This window comes from Taurulus bubalis, assembly GCF_910589615.1.
Source record: "Taurulus bubalis genome assembly, chromosome: 2".
Lineage (NCBI taxonomy): Eukaryota > Metazoa > Chordata > Actinopteri > Perciformes > Cottidae > Taurulus > Taurulus bubalis.
Window position 1 is genome coordinate 15,673,340 of NC_136590.1, and position 15,339 is coordinate 15,688,678.

At 41.0% G+C, this 15,339-nt stretch overlaps 3 protein-coding genes across 3 annotated transcripts; all 3 read right to left on the minus strand.

Moving 5' to 3' along the window:
- Positions 1-509: 509 nt before the first annotated feature.
- On the minus strand, positions 510-1,484 carry LOC306753838 (NADPH oxidase organizer 1-like; the record flags this gene model as incomplete). Its single annotated transcript, XM_079237755.1, has 4 exons — positions 510-697; positions 1,052-1,124; positions 1,219-1,299; positions 1,410-1,484. 4 exons carry the CDS (start codon positions 1,482-1,484, stop codon positions 510-512), a joined length of 417 nt encoding a protein of 138 aa, XP_079093881.1.
- A 4,261-nt stretch (positions 1,485-5,745) lies between these two features.
- LOC306753839 (NADPH oxidase organizer 1-like) lies at positions 5,746-8,294 on the minus strand (the record flags this gene model as incomplete). Its single annotated transcript, XM_079237756.1, has 7 exons — positions 5,746-6,467; positions 6,789-6,914; positions 7,026-7,234; positions 7,325-7,508; positions 7,862-7,934; positions 8,029-8,109; positions 8,220-8,294. The coding sequence occupies 7 exons, from the start codon at positions 8,292-8,294 to the stop codon at positions 5,746-5,748; spliced, it is 1,470 nt and encodes a 489-aa protein (XP_079093882.1).
- A 3,359-nt stretch (positions 8,295-11,653) lies between these two features.
- LOC306753840 (NADPH oxidase organizer 1-like) lies at positions 11,654-14,203 on the minus strand (the record flags this gene model as incomplete). Its single annotated transcript, XM_079237757.1, has 7 exons — positions 11,654-12,375; positions 12,697-12,822; positions 12,934-13,142; positions 13,233-13,416; positions 13,771-13,843; positions 13,938-14,018; positions 14,129-14,203. The coding sequence occupies 7 exons, from the start codon at positions 14,201-14,203 to the stop codon at positions 11,654-11,656; spliced, it is 1,470 nt and encodes a 489-aa protein (XP_079093883.1).
- Positions 14,204-15,339: the final 1,136 nt, after the last annotated feature.

The following is a 15,339-nucleotide window of genomic DNA, read 5'->3' on the forward strand; positions in this document are numbered from 1 at the left end:
TCATCATCATCATTATCATCATCATCCTCTCCTTCCCATAACTCCAGATAGGGAGCAGGAAACCAAGCCAAAAGCTTATCCTCGTTCTCCACCAGCCACCAACCTGGAGAGGAAATAAAACATACTTTCAGCATAACAGAAATGAGTGTGGGGGTGGTTCAATGTTTTTGCTTATTTTCAGAAAGCAACAGCATCAAAAAAGTGCAGCACTGACCTGCAGGGTCTTTAATCAAAACATCCAGCTTTTCGTCCACAGCGACCTTAAACGGACGATTCTTGGTGTCCTTTGTCTCGTAAGCGGCCACGCAGCGGTGAGTCTGGGTGACAAACGGGTGAGTGACGCTGCCTGCATGCTGGCGCGTCACATCACCGCCTCCTCCACCTGAGCCATCAGGCAGATCATCAGACAGCAGGATCATGATGCTGTGTGAGAGAGAAGTCAGTCATTTAGAAACCAAGAACATCTATTAAACTCTCACATGACTTGACCTAAACACTGGCAAGACAACCTACCTGTTCTTGGTGAAGTCTGACTGCAGGTCTTGGTCTTTGGGCATGAAGAACTGAAAAACCATGGAGCTCTGAGTCACAATTTGGTCGCACTTCAACAGCTTGTCGCAGTAGCTCTCCAGGAACTTCATGCGTTGGACCGATCGCGTGGATCCTTTCTGCTGGAGGCTGTTCCTCCTGTCCTGCCCTGGAGAGAGGAGAGGAAACGGTTTCAGGATTAATACCAGATTTGCTGAGAAGAAGATGAATATAAGGACTTTTCGTAGAAATAGCTAGATGGCATTTCCATGGCCTTTTCTAAATGCTTAATTTGTTTTAAACAAAGACACATATAAGACACAACACTAATGCAGAGTGAAAGGATGCTCTAAAGGATACAACCAACAGTGCACCTCAAAGGAAGAGCAAGCTAAGTAAACCATGATTGGACAGATATTAAACTGTTTTGTGTGATATTCCTCTAATTATGGCTGCACATACACAAATGCTTTTAGGAGACCATTTAAATACAACTTGTAACACAGCATTGAAATAATCTTACCTTTTAATTTGGGGATCACTCTGTCGTTTTTCCTGAAAGGGTTCATGTGAGGGAACCTCTTTTTCAGCAGCATCTGTTTGGAAGAAAAAAACACATTTTAATTCATTATTATTCCTACAATATAAAAAGTAGACTTTGTACACCAAGGGGGAGGATTTTGGTCTTACATGAAATTTCTTGAAATCCTTGAAGGACCTGTAGACGATAACTTCATTCTCGTCAGACCACAACACAGATATCATGAACATCTGTGGAGAGAGAAAAAAAAAGATTTGAGACAAGAAACTTTTCACACAAACCCAAATACAGCAGAGATATTTAACACATCACATGTGTAACGATTGAGGTCTTAACTCACCTTCAGTTTTGGTGTGTCCCTGTGCACGGCTCCGATAATGCGGGCACTGATTACAAAGCGTTGTTCACCAGCCATCGTCAACTTGTTTGTGTCTGAGCTCTCAGGATGAAAAGCTGCTTTCTTGACCTTCAGTATCAAGCTGCACTGTCTCTGCTGCTCTGCCAGATCAGAGAGTCTGCTGCGGTTTATATACGCTTCACATAACAGAGGCGGAGTGAACATGCAGAGGCGTGGTCAGTGCTGATGGATCTTCTGGTAATCGAAATGGCATCAAAGTGAGAGATCATGTATTTTGTGAATGACAAAGCAGGAATTCTAAGTGTGAAAACATGTTGCCCTAGTTTCGTTTTGAAACATGTACTGCACGTGCAGACGTGCCACTTGGCACCACCGAATAATATTTTGACATGAATGATGACGTAGTCAGACTAGCTCATGCAACTACAGCATTATATGATCTCCTTTTTGCTATATAAATCATGGCAATCTTTTTTCTTAATATGACACTAAATAGATAGATGCTTTATTAATCCCCTTTGGGAAATTATTCTCTGCATTTTACCTTTCCTTAGTAATTAACCCTCTGGGGTCTGAGGTCATTTTCACATAATTTCTTTAATTCACCTTTTTAAGGAGCAGTGTGCTTCCGTCGGCGCCCATGTAGAAACTGGGGGTTGAGTGTCTTGCTCAAGGACACTTCGACATGGGAACTATGGGGGGACCAGGGATCAAACTGGCTACCTTGTGGTTTCAGAACCACCACTCGGCCCATGAGCTACAGCTGCCCTTTTATCACCATGCAAGTGCAACACAGAGAAAAAAAGTCTCATTGTTCAGACCAATAATCAAGAGATAATTTCTGTTTTCTTTAAAAGTGACATCATCGTCATAAAGAAATATTGTATTGTGTTACTGAAAGAAAGACAGGAACGGCTGAGATGATTGATGAATCAAACAAGTGCTTATCTGAGAAAAAAACGCCCTGACGACTGACGGGAAACTTTAGAATCACCAAACCAGTTGTGTGTGTGTGTGTGTGTGTGTGTGTGTGTGTGTGTGGTGTGTGTGTGTGTGTGTGTGTGTGTGTGTGTGTGTGACACAGTCTCTGGGAATCGCCAGGAAGTGGCACGAGATGTACTTTCAGTCAGTAATGTCACTCACAGATCACACTGTACACTGCCATCACTTTTATGTGTGGCCAGAAACGTTCCCAATGTCTGTATTTGGTGCCACGCTCTTTTTCTTTTCATGTGAAACAATATCTGAGGAGAAGTAAAGTACATGATGTCCACAAGCACAGGAAAAGTTCATATTTCTACAGAACGTTTCCTATTCGAGATTTTGTGTTCAGATTTCAAAGAGCCACAGTTGAGAAAAATGTAATCACAATTATTCTGCCTCACTTTGGATGACATTTTACTTTTGTGGAAGTTCGGTGTATTTTCATTCTTAATGGGAAAACAAAAGATAAAGAAAAACATTGGAGTAAGAATTCTTAAAAAGATGCCGCACCACTAAATAGACTTACACCTTATAGGTTATAGATATTGTTACTGTAGGAACAGTTTTTCATCCTGTGACGTGCCAAATGTCTTCATTGAAAAAGGTATTGTACACAACAGTTATTTCACAACATGTAGATAAATACTGCTTTAGATATGAGGGGAAACGTTTTCAGTAGTATTTACTTAAGATGTTTTTATTAGTTATTTATATAGAAATTATTTAGTGTCTTAATGGTCTAAAATTAATAAATAACGGCCAATTGGGCAAAAGAAAAACCCTTTAATTGTTTTGTTATTGCTTTTACAGCCCGAGTAGGTCAGGTGTAACTAATGTTACTTCATCTTAAAACAACTCAACTTTGGAAAGTTTCAATGACAGCAAAATCCTGTACTCTTAATTAAGCACACATCATTTACCAGCAGACCAGACTGCTGTGCAAATGCATTATCAGGAAGAAGATAGAAGGAAAAACAAAGCATGATGTAATGTCCAATACTTAAGTACATAATAGATCCATTGTAGCAGATCTTTCTATCTCCTGGAGTACATGATGTTCAGTTATGCACCGCCAACATCATACTCATGAGAAAAATATGTGGAGGCATACAGTTAGATTCACCTCGTTGGCTCATGTTCAACACTATTGTTAACAGGCTCTGACATGCCTGTATACATATCACAGTAATGATGTACTGTACATATATACTCTTGTACTTTCAGCATATTGAGAGTTATTTCCAACTTATAAACTACAGCGACCTCGGTAAGCAATTAAATGATGAGCAATTATATAGAGTAAAAAAATGTTATAGTATGTAAGATGATGCTGTTGGTATTTTAAATAATGAAATCCATTTTATTCAAGTCCATCTGAAAACATTACTGACATGTCAATACAATCTGGGGGTATTGATTTAAATTATCCTACCAGTGGCTGCACGGTGGTGTAGTGGTAAGTACTAAACTGTCTAACACTCTCCTCACATCAATTAAGTCTCTTCTGACTGAACTCTGTATTTTAAATCACTAAAATGGATTTTAAAATCAGACATTTTCGTAAATGACAAAGCAGGAAGTTTTAGTGTAAAAACATTTTGAACTTGTTTCACTTTGAAACATGTACTGCACGAGCAGACGTGCCACTTGGCAACACAGAATAAAATGTTCTACATACAACTACAGTATTTTAGGATCAGTTAGAACCAGTTCCTTGTCATAATACTCTGTGTGTGTGTGTGTGTGTGTGTGTGTGTGTGTGTGTGTGTGTGTGTGTGTGTGTGTGTGTGTGTGTGTGTGTGTGTGTGTGTGTATATACAAAAATAGAAATAAAATAACAATAAAAATAGCTGGGATGAAAGATATGTACAGCGCAGAGAGTATTCATTTAGAGCATAGAACCCTGAGATCAGAGCAAAGAACCTTGAGGTCAAAGCATAGAACCCTGAGATTATAGAACCATAAAGTCATAGCAGAGAACCCTGAGGTTAGAGCATAGAACCTTGAGTCCAGAGCATAGAACCCTGAGATTAGAGAACCCTGAGGTCATAGCATAGAACCTTGAGTTCAGAGCATAGAACCTTGGGATCAGAGAACACTGAGATCAGAACATAGATCCATGAGGTCTGAGCATAGAACCCTGAGGTCTGAGCATTGAACACTGAGATCAGAACATAAAACCATGAGGTCTGAGCATAGAACCCTGAGTTCTGAGCATAGAACCCTGGGATCAGAGAATAGAACCCTGAGGTCAGAGCATATAACTCCAACTTTCCAACTGGAACAAAATGTATCTCAACAGTGGTAATCTGGATCCAAGAAATATGGATACAGATGTATATCAATATAGATATATGAGTACTATTTTACCTGTTCTCTATTGGCTCCATGTCACTTTTAGAATGTATTATTATGATGTGATTTAAACAGAGCTTGTGTTATCTGAAGTTTGACTCATATATACTTGTGCTATTCATTGACTGTTGTTTTCAACGTTTGTCGCAGTACCTTGAAACCTCGTTAAAAAATAGACACTTTATGAATAAAGATTGTTATTGATAGTACTTGTAGCAATTTATCCCCATGAAGAGGGCGAAAACATCCTCTAAAAAAAATGGCATGTGTCCAGAGATGTACAAAGCATTATCTCTGGTGTTGGTGCTGCAGAGTAAATTCAGATGATTACAAATGATTTAATATGGAAACAAATACACAACTACTCTTCTCTTCTATATTCATTGAACAGGAACTTCTTGATACTTTAGTGTAAATTAGATTTTATTTACATGTTTAGTGGAAACGTAAACATAATGAAGCTGCATTGTGAACAGGTTATAATGCAGCATATACTGTACATGAATGGACAACAATACAAATGATCATACAATAAACAACAAAACAATACAAATATAATAAATAAATAAGAACATGTTCTGACATTTGGAAGTGGATCAAGAAGCCTTCACACATTGAGCTTTTCTCTTGAAGTTTAAAGTTTAAAGTTTAACCTCTTCAACTCCAACAATCTTTAACTTAATTGAACCCTTAAGTGGATTTAAATGTAGACAGAATATTTGTTTTACTTTTACATGATCATGTTCTTGCTCCTTCTGATGCTTCACTGAAGCTACATTATTATTATTATAAAATCTTGTGGTTTTCAACCTATTTATATTGTCAAGGTTACAATCTCTTCAATCTCTGGTGTGACAAAAAACTTTAAATAGAGATATAAACAATTATGCACAAAACACAGTTGACTGAGAGACCCAATGGGGTCAAACAGGTTAAATATGTCTCATAAATACTTCATGAAAAAAACTCTGTTGATTCCTTAGCGGCTGAGGATCAACTGTGGCTGAATCTGAAGCCGGGTCTTGGTGGCCAGGGCTGCTTTGCGGGTCATGGTGGTGCAGCGGGTCAGGATCTCCTCGGTTTTTGGCCTGGGTGGCACTCTGGGAGCCGCCTCACTTCCTGTTGACCTCTCAGATCCAAAACTGTCAGAGCTAGTGTTTGATCCACGGCGGTCATAGAAGCTGAGATCAGGGCTGCTGCTCCCACTGTCACTGTCACTAAGCTGGAAAGAGGGTGTAGGACTGCCTGTGGGACTCGATGATTCACTGCTTGAGGAAAAGTCTGAGGTTGAGGCGTCACTCTCCGTCGGTGTTGGCGACCAGTTCTCAGAGAGGACATCCAGAGATCGGGCCTTTTGGAGACGGCCTGGCACACTGGGCTCTCCTCTGGACTGTCCTACAGAACCCCGTCGTGGGCTGTTTTCTTTGTTGCTGCCGGGTGGACGAGGAGCCTGAGGTTCCCTGCTGGTTGCCAGGTTCAGAGTGGAACTGTGCAGCTTTCTCTGCATGCTGTAAAGGCCTGCCCGGGGGTTGTTGTATGGTTGAAGGTTCATGGAGGGGATGTAACCTGATTTGCCATTGAACCTGATGAGCCACCAGCCGTTGTCAGACTTCCTCAGCACTTCCACCACAGAGCCAATGGGCACAGACACCTCGTCATCCTTCTTAGTTGAGTAACTCCTCACTGCGCAGTACAGGGCACCTAAAGGTCACAAACAAGACAACAAGCTCAGAAACTGCTTTACAACATGTTTTCACTTTTATGAAAACAAATTGTCTTCATAAAAGTGAGTTTTAGTAGAAAGGAGTAGATGCATGTTAACTTCCAGTGGTTAAAGACCACTTAACAGTGTTGGTTGTTTGTAACAACTAGCCTTCATAGTAATATGAAGTAGGTGCATCTGACATGCATTGATTTTCACAGTAGTATCAGATGATGTCACTCCCATGCCAGGCTTTCAAAGGTTCAGTCAGTTCAGTCATCAAGCTTGTTCAATGAGATCAGTTCTTCAGTAACACACACCTGAAAGCTGGAATCCAGCATCATCATCATCATCATTATCATCATCATCCTCTCCTTCCCATAACTCCAGGTAGGGAGCAGGAAACCAAGCCAAAAGCTTATCCTCGTTCTCCACCAGCCACCAACCTGGAGAGGAAATAAAACATACTTTCAGCATAACAGAAATGAGTGTGGGGGTGGCTCAATGTTTTTGCTTATTTTCAGAAAGCAACAGCATCAAAAAAGTGCAGCACTGACCTGCAGGGTCTTTAATCAAAACATCCAGCTTCTCGTCCACAGCGACCTTAAACGGACGATTCTTGGTGTCCTTTGTCTCGTAAGCGGCCACGCAGCGGTGAGTCTGGGTGACAAACGGGTGAGTGACGCTGCCTGCATGCTGGCACGTCACATCACCGCCTCCTCCACCTGAGCCATCAGGCAGATCATCAGACAGCAGGATCATGATGCTGTGTGAGAGAGAAGTCAGTCATTTAGAAACCAAGAACTTCTATTAAACTCTCACATGACTTGACCTAAACACTGGCAAGACAACCTACCTGTTCTTGGTGAAGTCTGACTGCAGGTCTTGGTCTTTGGGCATGAAGAACTGAAAAACCATGGAGCTCTGAGTCACAATTTGGTCGCACTTCAACAGCTTGTCGCAGTAGCTCTCCAGGAACTTCATGCGTTGGACCGATCGCGTGGATCCTTTCTGCTTGAGGCTGTTTCTCCTGTCCTGCCCTGGAGAGAGGAGAGGAAACGGTTTCAGGATTAATACCAGATTTGCTGAGAAGAAGATGAATATAAGGACTTTTCTTAGAAATAGCTAGATGGCATTTCCATGGCCTTTTCTAAATGCTTAATTTGTTTTAAACAAAGACACATATAAGACACAACACTAATGCAGAGTGAAAGGATGCTCTAAAGGATACAACCAACAGTGCACCTCAAAGGAAGAGCAAGCTAAGTAAACCATGATTGGACAGATATTAACTGTTTTGTGTGATATTCCTCTAATTATGGCTGCACATACACAAATGCTTTTAGGAGACCATTTAAATACAACTTGTAACACAGCATTGAAATAATCTTACTTTTTAATTTGGGGATCACTCTGTCGTTTTTCCTGAAAGGGTTCATGTGAGGGAACCTCTTTTTCAGCAGCATCTGTTTGGAAGAAAAAAACACATTTTAATTCATTATTATTCCTACAATATAAAAAGTAGACTTTGTACACCAAGGGGGAGGGTTTTGGTCTTACATGAAATTTCTTGAAATCCTTGAAGGACCTGTAGACGATAACTTCATTCTCGTCAGACCACAACACAGATACCATGAACATCTGTGGAGAGAGAAAAAAAAAGATTTGAGACAAGAAACTTTTCACACAAACCCAAATACAGCAGAGATATTTAACACATCACATGTGTAACGATTGAGGTCTTAACTCACCTTCAGTTTTGGTGTGTCCCTGTGCACGGCTCCGATAATGCGGGCACTGATTACAAAGCGTTGTTCACCAGCCATCGTCAACTTGTTTGTGTCTGAGCTCTCAGGATGAAAAGCTGCTTTCTTGACCTTCAGTATCAAGCTGCACTGCCTCTGCTGCTCTGCCAGATCAGAGAGTCTGCTGCGGTTTATATACGCTTCACATAACAGAGGCGGAGTGAACATGCAGAGGCGTGGTCAGTGCTGATGGATCTTCTGGTAATCGAAATGGCATCAAAGTGAGAGATCATGTATTTCGTGAATGACAAAGCAGGAATTCTAAGTGTGAAAACATGTTGCCCTAGTTTCGTTTTGAAACATGTACTGCACGTGCAGACGTGCCACTTGGCACCACCGAATAATATTTTGACATGAATGATGACGTAGTCAGACTAGCTCATGCAACTAAAGCATTATATGATCTTCTTTTTGCTACATAAATCATGGCAATCTTTTTTCTTAATATGACAATAAATAGATAGATGCTTTATTAATCCCCTTTGGGAAATTATTCTCTGCATTTTACCTTTCCTTAGTAATTAACCCTCTGGGGTCTGAGGTCATTTTCACATAATTTCTTTAATTCACCTTTTTAAGGAGCAGTGTGCTTCCGTCGGCGCCCATGTAGAAACTGGGGGTTAAGTGTCTTGCTCAAGGACACTTCGACATGGGAACTATGGGGGGACCAGGGATCAAACTGGCTACCTTGTGGTTTCAGAACCACCACTAGGCCCATGAGCTACAGCTGCCCTTTTATCACCATGCAAGTGCAACACAGAGAAAAAAAGTCTCATTGTTCAGACCAATAATCAAGAGATAATTTCTGTTTTCTTTAAAAGTGACATCATCGTCATAAAGAAATATTGTATTGTGTTACTGAAAGAAAGACAGGAACGGCTGAGATGATTGATGAATCAAACAAGTGCTTATCTGAGAAAAAAACGCCCTGACGACTGACGGGAAACTTTAGAATCACCAAACCAGTTGTGTGTGTGTGTGTGTGTGTGTGTGTGTGTGTGTGTGTGGTGTGTGTGTGTGTGTGTGTGTGTGTGTGTGTGTGTGTGTGACACAGTCTCTGGGAATCGCCAGGAAGTGGCACGAGATGTACTTTCAGTCAGTAATGTCACTCACAGATCACACTGTACACTGCCATCACTTTTATGTGTGGCCAGAAACGTTCCCAATGTCTGTATTTGGTGCCACGCTCTTTTTCTTTTCATGTGAAACAATATCTGAGGAGAAGTAAAGTACATGATGTCCACAAGCACAGGAAAAGTTCATATTTCTACAGAACGTTTCCTATTCGAGATTTTGTGTTCAGATTTCAAAGAGCCACAGTTGAGAAAAATGTAATCACAATTATTCTGCCTCACTTTGGATGACATTTTACTTTTGTGGAAGTTCGGTGTATTTTCATTCTTAATGGGAAAACAAAAGATAAAGAAAAACATTGGAGTAAGAATTCTTAAAAAGATGCCGCACCACTAAATAGACTTACACCTTATAGGTTATAGATATTGTTACTGTAGGAACACTCTCCTCACATCAATTAAGTCTCCTCTGACTGAACTCTGTATTTTAAATCACTAAAATGGATTTTAAAATCAGACATTTTCGTAAATGACAAAGCAGGAAGTTTTAGTGTAAAAACATTTTGAACTTGTTTCACTTTGAAACATGTACTGCATGAGCAGACGTGCCACTTGGCAACACAGAATAAAATGTTCTACATACAACTACAGTATTTTAGGATCAGTTAGAACCAGTTCCTTGTCATAATACTCTGTGTGTGTGTGTGTGTGTGTGTGTGTGTGTGTGTGTGTGTGTGTGTGTGTGTGTGTGTGTGTGTGTGTGTGTGTGTGTATATACAAAAATAGAAATAAAATAACAATAAAAATAGCTGGGATGAAAGATATGTACAGCGCAGAGAGTATTCATTTAGAGCATAGAACCCTGAGATCAGAGCAAAGAACCTTGAGGTCAAAGCATAGAACCCTGAGATTATAGAACCATAAAGTCATAGCAGAGAACCCTGAGGTTAGAGAACCCTGAGGTCATAGCATAGAACCTTGAGTTCAGAGCATAGAACCTTGGGATCAGAGAACACTGAGATCAGAACATAGAACCATGAGGTCTGAGCATAGAACCCTGAGGTCATAGCATAGAACCCTGGGATCAGAGAATAGAACCCTGAGTTCAGAGCATAGAACCCTGAGGTCATAGCATAGAACCCTGGGATCAGAGAATAGAACCCTGAGTTCAGAGCATAGAACCCTGGGATCAGAGAATAGAACCCTGAGATCAGAGAATAGAACCCTGAGGTCAGAGCATATAACTCCAACTTTCCAACTGGAACAAAATGTATCTCAACAGTGGTAATCTGGATCCAAGAAATATGGATACAGATGTATATCAATATAGATATATGAGTACTATTTTACCTGTTCTCTATTGGCTCCATGTCACTTTTAGAATGTATTATTATGATGTGATTTAAACAGAGCTTGTGTTATCTGAAGTTTGACTCATATATACTTGTGCTATTCATTGACTGTTGTTTTCAACGTTTGTCGCAGTACCTTGAAACCTCGTTAAAAAATAGACACTTTATGAATAAAGATTGTTATTGATAGTACTTGTAGCAATTTATCCCCATGAAGAGGGCGAAAACATCCTCTAAAAAAAATGGCATGTGTCCAGAGATGTACAAAGCATTATCTCTGGTGTTGGTGCTGCAGAGTAAATTCAGATGATTACAAATGATTTAATATGGAAACAAATACACAACTACTCTTCTCTTCTATATTCATTGAACAGGAACTTCTTGATACTTTAGTGTAAATTAGATTTTATTTACATGTTTAGTGGAAACGTAAACATAATGAAGCTGCATTGTGAACAGGTTATAATGCAGCATATACTGTACATGAATGGACAGCAATACAAATGATCATACAATAAACAACAAAACAATACAAATATAATAAATAAATAAGAACATGTTCTGACATTTGGAAGTGGATCAAGAAGCCTTCACACATTGAGCTTTTCTCTTGAAGTTTAAAGTTTAACCTCTTCAACTCCAACAATCTTTAACTTAATTGAACCCTTAAGTGGATTTAAATGTAGACAGAATATTTGTTTTACTTTTACATGATCATGTTCTTGCTCCTTCTGATGCTTCACTGAAGCTACATTATTATTATTATAAAATCTTGTGGTTTTCAACCTATTTATATTGTCAAGGTTACAATCTCTTCAATCTCTGGTGTGACAAAAAACTTTAAATAGAGATATAAACAATTATGCACAAAACACAGTTGACTGAGAGACCCAATGGGGTCAAACAGGTTAAATATGTCTCATAAATACTTCATGAAAAAAACTCTGTTGATTCCTTAGCGGCTGAGGATCAACTGTGGCTGAATCTGAAGCCGGGTCTTGGTGGCCAGGGCTGCCTTGCGGGTCATGGTGGTGCAGCGGGTCAGGATCTCCTCGGTTTTTGGCCTGGGTGGCACTCTGGGAGCCGCCTCACTTCCTGTTGACCTCTCAGATCCAAAACTGTCAGAGCTAGTGTTTGATCCACGGCGGTCATAGAAGCTGAGATCAGGGCTGCTGCTCCCACTGTCACTGTCACTAAGCTGGAAAGAGGGTGTAGGACTGCCTGTGGGACTCGATGATTCACTGCTTGAGGAAAAGTCTGAGGTTGAGGCGTCACTCTCCGTCGGTGTTGGCGACCAGTTCTCAGAGAGGACATCCAGAGATCGGGCCTTTTGGAGACGGCCTGGCACACTGGGCTCTCCTCTGGACTGTCCTACAGAACCCCGTCGTGAGCTGTTTTCTTTGTTGCTGCCGGGTGGACGAGGAGCCTGAGGTTCCCTGCTGGTTGCCAGGTTCAGAGTGGAACTTTGCAGCTTTCTCTGCATGCTGTAAAGGCCTGCCCGGGGGTTGTTGTATGGTTGAAGGTTCATGGAGGGGATGTAACCTGATTTGCCATTGAACCTGATGAGCCACCAGCCGTTGTCAGACTTCCTCAGCACTTCCACCACAGAGCCAATGGGCACAGACACCTCGTCATCCTTCTTAGTTGAGTAACTCCTCACTGCGCAGTACAGGGCACCTAAAGGTCACAAACAAGACAACAAGCTCAGGAACTGCTTTACAACATGTTTTCACTTTTATGAAAACAAATTGTCTTCATAAAAGTGAGTTTTAGTAGAAAGGAGTAGATGCATGTTAACTTCCAGTGGTTAAAGACCACTTAACAGTGTTGGTTGTTTGTAACAACTAGCCTTCATAGTAATATGAAGTAGGTGCATCTGACATGCATTGATTTTCACAGTAGTATCAGATGATGTCACTCCCATGCCAGGCTTTCAAAGGTTCAGTCAGTTCAGTCATCAAGCTTGTTCAATGAGATCAGTTCTTCAGTAACACACACCTGAAAGATGGAATCCAGCATCATCATCATCATCATTATCATCATCATCCTCTCCTTCCCATAACTCCAGATAGGGAGCAGGAAACCAAGCCAAAAGCTTATCCTCGTTCTCCACCAGCCACCAACCTGGAGAGGAAATAAAACATACTTTCAGCATAACAGAAATGAGTGTGGGGGTGGTTCAATGTTTTTGCTTATTTTCAGAAAGCAACAGCATCAAAAAAGTGCAGCACTGACCTGCAGGGTCTTTAATCAAAACATCCAGCTTTTCGTCCACAGCGACCTTAAACGGACGATTCTTGGTGTCCTTTGTCTCGTAAGCGGCCACGCAGCGGTGAGTCTGGGTGACAAACGGGTGAGTGACGCTGCCTGCATGCTGGCGCGTCACATCACCGCCTCCTCCACCTGAGCCATCAGGCAGATCATCAGACAGCAGGATCATGATGCTGTGTGAGAGAGAAGTCAGTCATTTAGAAACCAAGAACATCTATTAAACTCTCACATGACTTGACCTAAACACTGGCAAGACAACCTACCTGTTCTTGGTGAAGTCTGACTGCAGGTCTTGGTCTTTGGGCATGAAGAACTGAAAAACCATGGAGCTCTGAGTCACAATTTGGTCGCACTTCAACAGCTTGTCGCAGTAGCTCTCCAGGAACTTCATGCGTTGGACCGATCGCGTGGATCCTTTCTGCTGGAGGCTGTTCCTCCTGTCCTGCCCTGGAGAGAGGAGAGGAAACGGTTTCAGGATTAATACCAGATTTGCTGAGAAGAAGATGAATATAAGGACTTTTCGTAGAAATAGCTAGATGGCATTTCCATGGCCTTTTCTAAATGCTTAATTTGTTTTAAACAAAGACACATATAAGACACAACACTAATGCAGAGTGAAAGGATGCTCTAAAGGATACAACCAACAGTGCACCTCAAAGGAAGAGCAAGCTAAGTAAACCATGATTGGACAGATATTAAACTGTTTTGTGTGATATTCCTCTAATTATGGCTGCACATACACAAATGCTTTTAGGAGACCATTTAAATACAACTTGTAACACAGCATTGAAATAATCTTACCTTTTAATTTGGGGATCACTCTGTCGTTTTTCCTGAAAGGGTTCATGTGAGGGAACCTCTTTTTCAGCAGCATCTGTTTGGAAGAAAAAAACACATTTTAATTCATTATTATTCCTACAATATAAAAAGTAGACTTTGTACACCAAGGGGGAGGATTTTGGTCTTACATGAAATTTCTTGAAATCCTTGAAGGACCTGTAGACGATAACTTCATTCTCGTCAGACCACAACACAGATATCATGAACATCTGTGGAGAGAGAAAAAAAAAGATTTGAGACAAGAAACTTTTCACACAAACCCAAATACAGCAGAGATATTTAACACATCACATGTGTAACGATTGAGGTCTTAACTCACCTTCAGTTTTGGTGTGTCCCTGTGCACGGCTCCGATAATGCGGGCACTGATTACAAAGCGTTGTTCACCAGCCATCGTCAACTTGTTTGTGTCTGAGCTCTCAGGATGAAAAGCTGCTTTCTTGACCTTCAGTATCAAGCTGCACTGTCTCTGCTGCTCTGCCAGATCAGAGAGTCTGCTGCGGTTTATATACGCTTCACATAACAGAGGCGGAGTGAACATGCAGAGGCGTGGTCAGTGCTGATGGATCTTCTGGTAATCGAAATGGCATCAAAGTGAGAGATCATGTATTTTGTGAATGACAAAGCAGGAATTCTAAGTGTGAAAACATGTTGCCCTAGTTTCGTTTTGAAACATGTACTGCACGTGCAGACGTGCCACTTGGCACCACCGAATAATATTTTGACATGAATGATGACGTAGTCAGACTAGCTCATGCAACTACAGCATTATATGATCTCCTTTTTGCTATATAAATCATGGCAATCTTTTTTCTTAATATGACACTAAATAGATAGATGCTTTATTAATCCCCTTTGGGAAATTATTCTCTGCATTTTACCTTTCCTTAGTAATTAACCCTCTGGGGTCTGAGGTCATTTTCACATAATTTCTTTAATTCACCTTTTTAAGGAGCAGTGTGCTTCCGTCGGCGCCCATGTAGAAACTGGGGGTTGAGTGTCTTGCTCAAGGACACTTCGACATGGGAACTATGGGGGGACCAGGGATCAAACTGGCTACCTTGTGGTTTCAGAACCACCACTCGGCCCATGAGCTACAGCTGCCCTTTTATCACCATGCAAGTGCAACACAGAGAAAAAAAGTCTCATTGTTCAGACCAATAATCAAGAGATAATCTCTGTTTTCTTTAAAAGTGACATCATCATCATAAAGAAATATTGTATTATGTTACTGAAAGAAAGACAGGAACGGCTGAGATGATTGATGAATCAAACAAGTGCTTATCTGAGAAAAAAACGCCCTGACGACTGACGGGAATCTTTAGAATCACCAAACCAGTTGTGTGTGTGTTTGTGTGTGTGTGTGTGTGTGTGTGCGTGTGTGTGTGTGTGTGTGTGTGTGTGTGTGTGTGTGTGTGTGACACAGTCTCTGGGAATCGCCAGGAAGTGGCACGAGATGTACTTTCAGTCAGTAATGTCACTCACAGATCACACTGTACACTGCCATCACTTTTATGTGTGGCCAGAAAC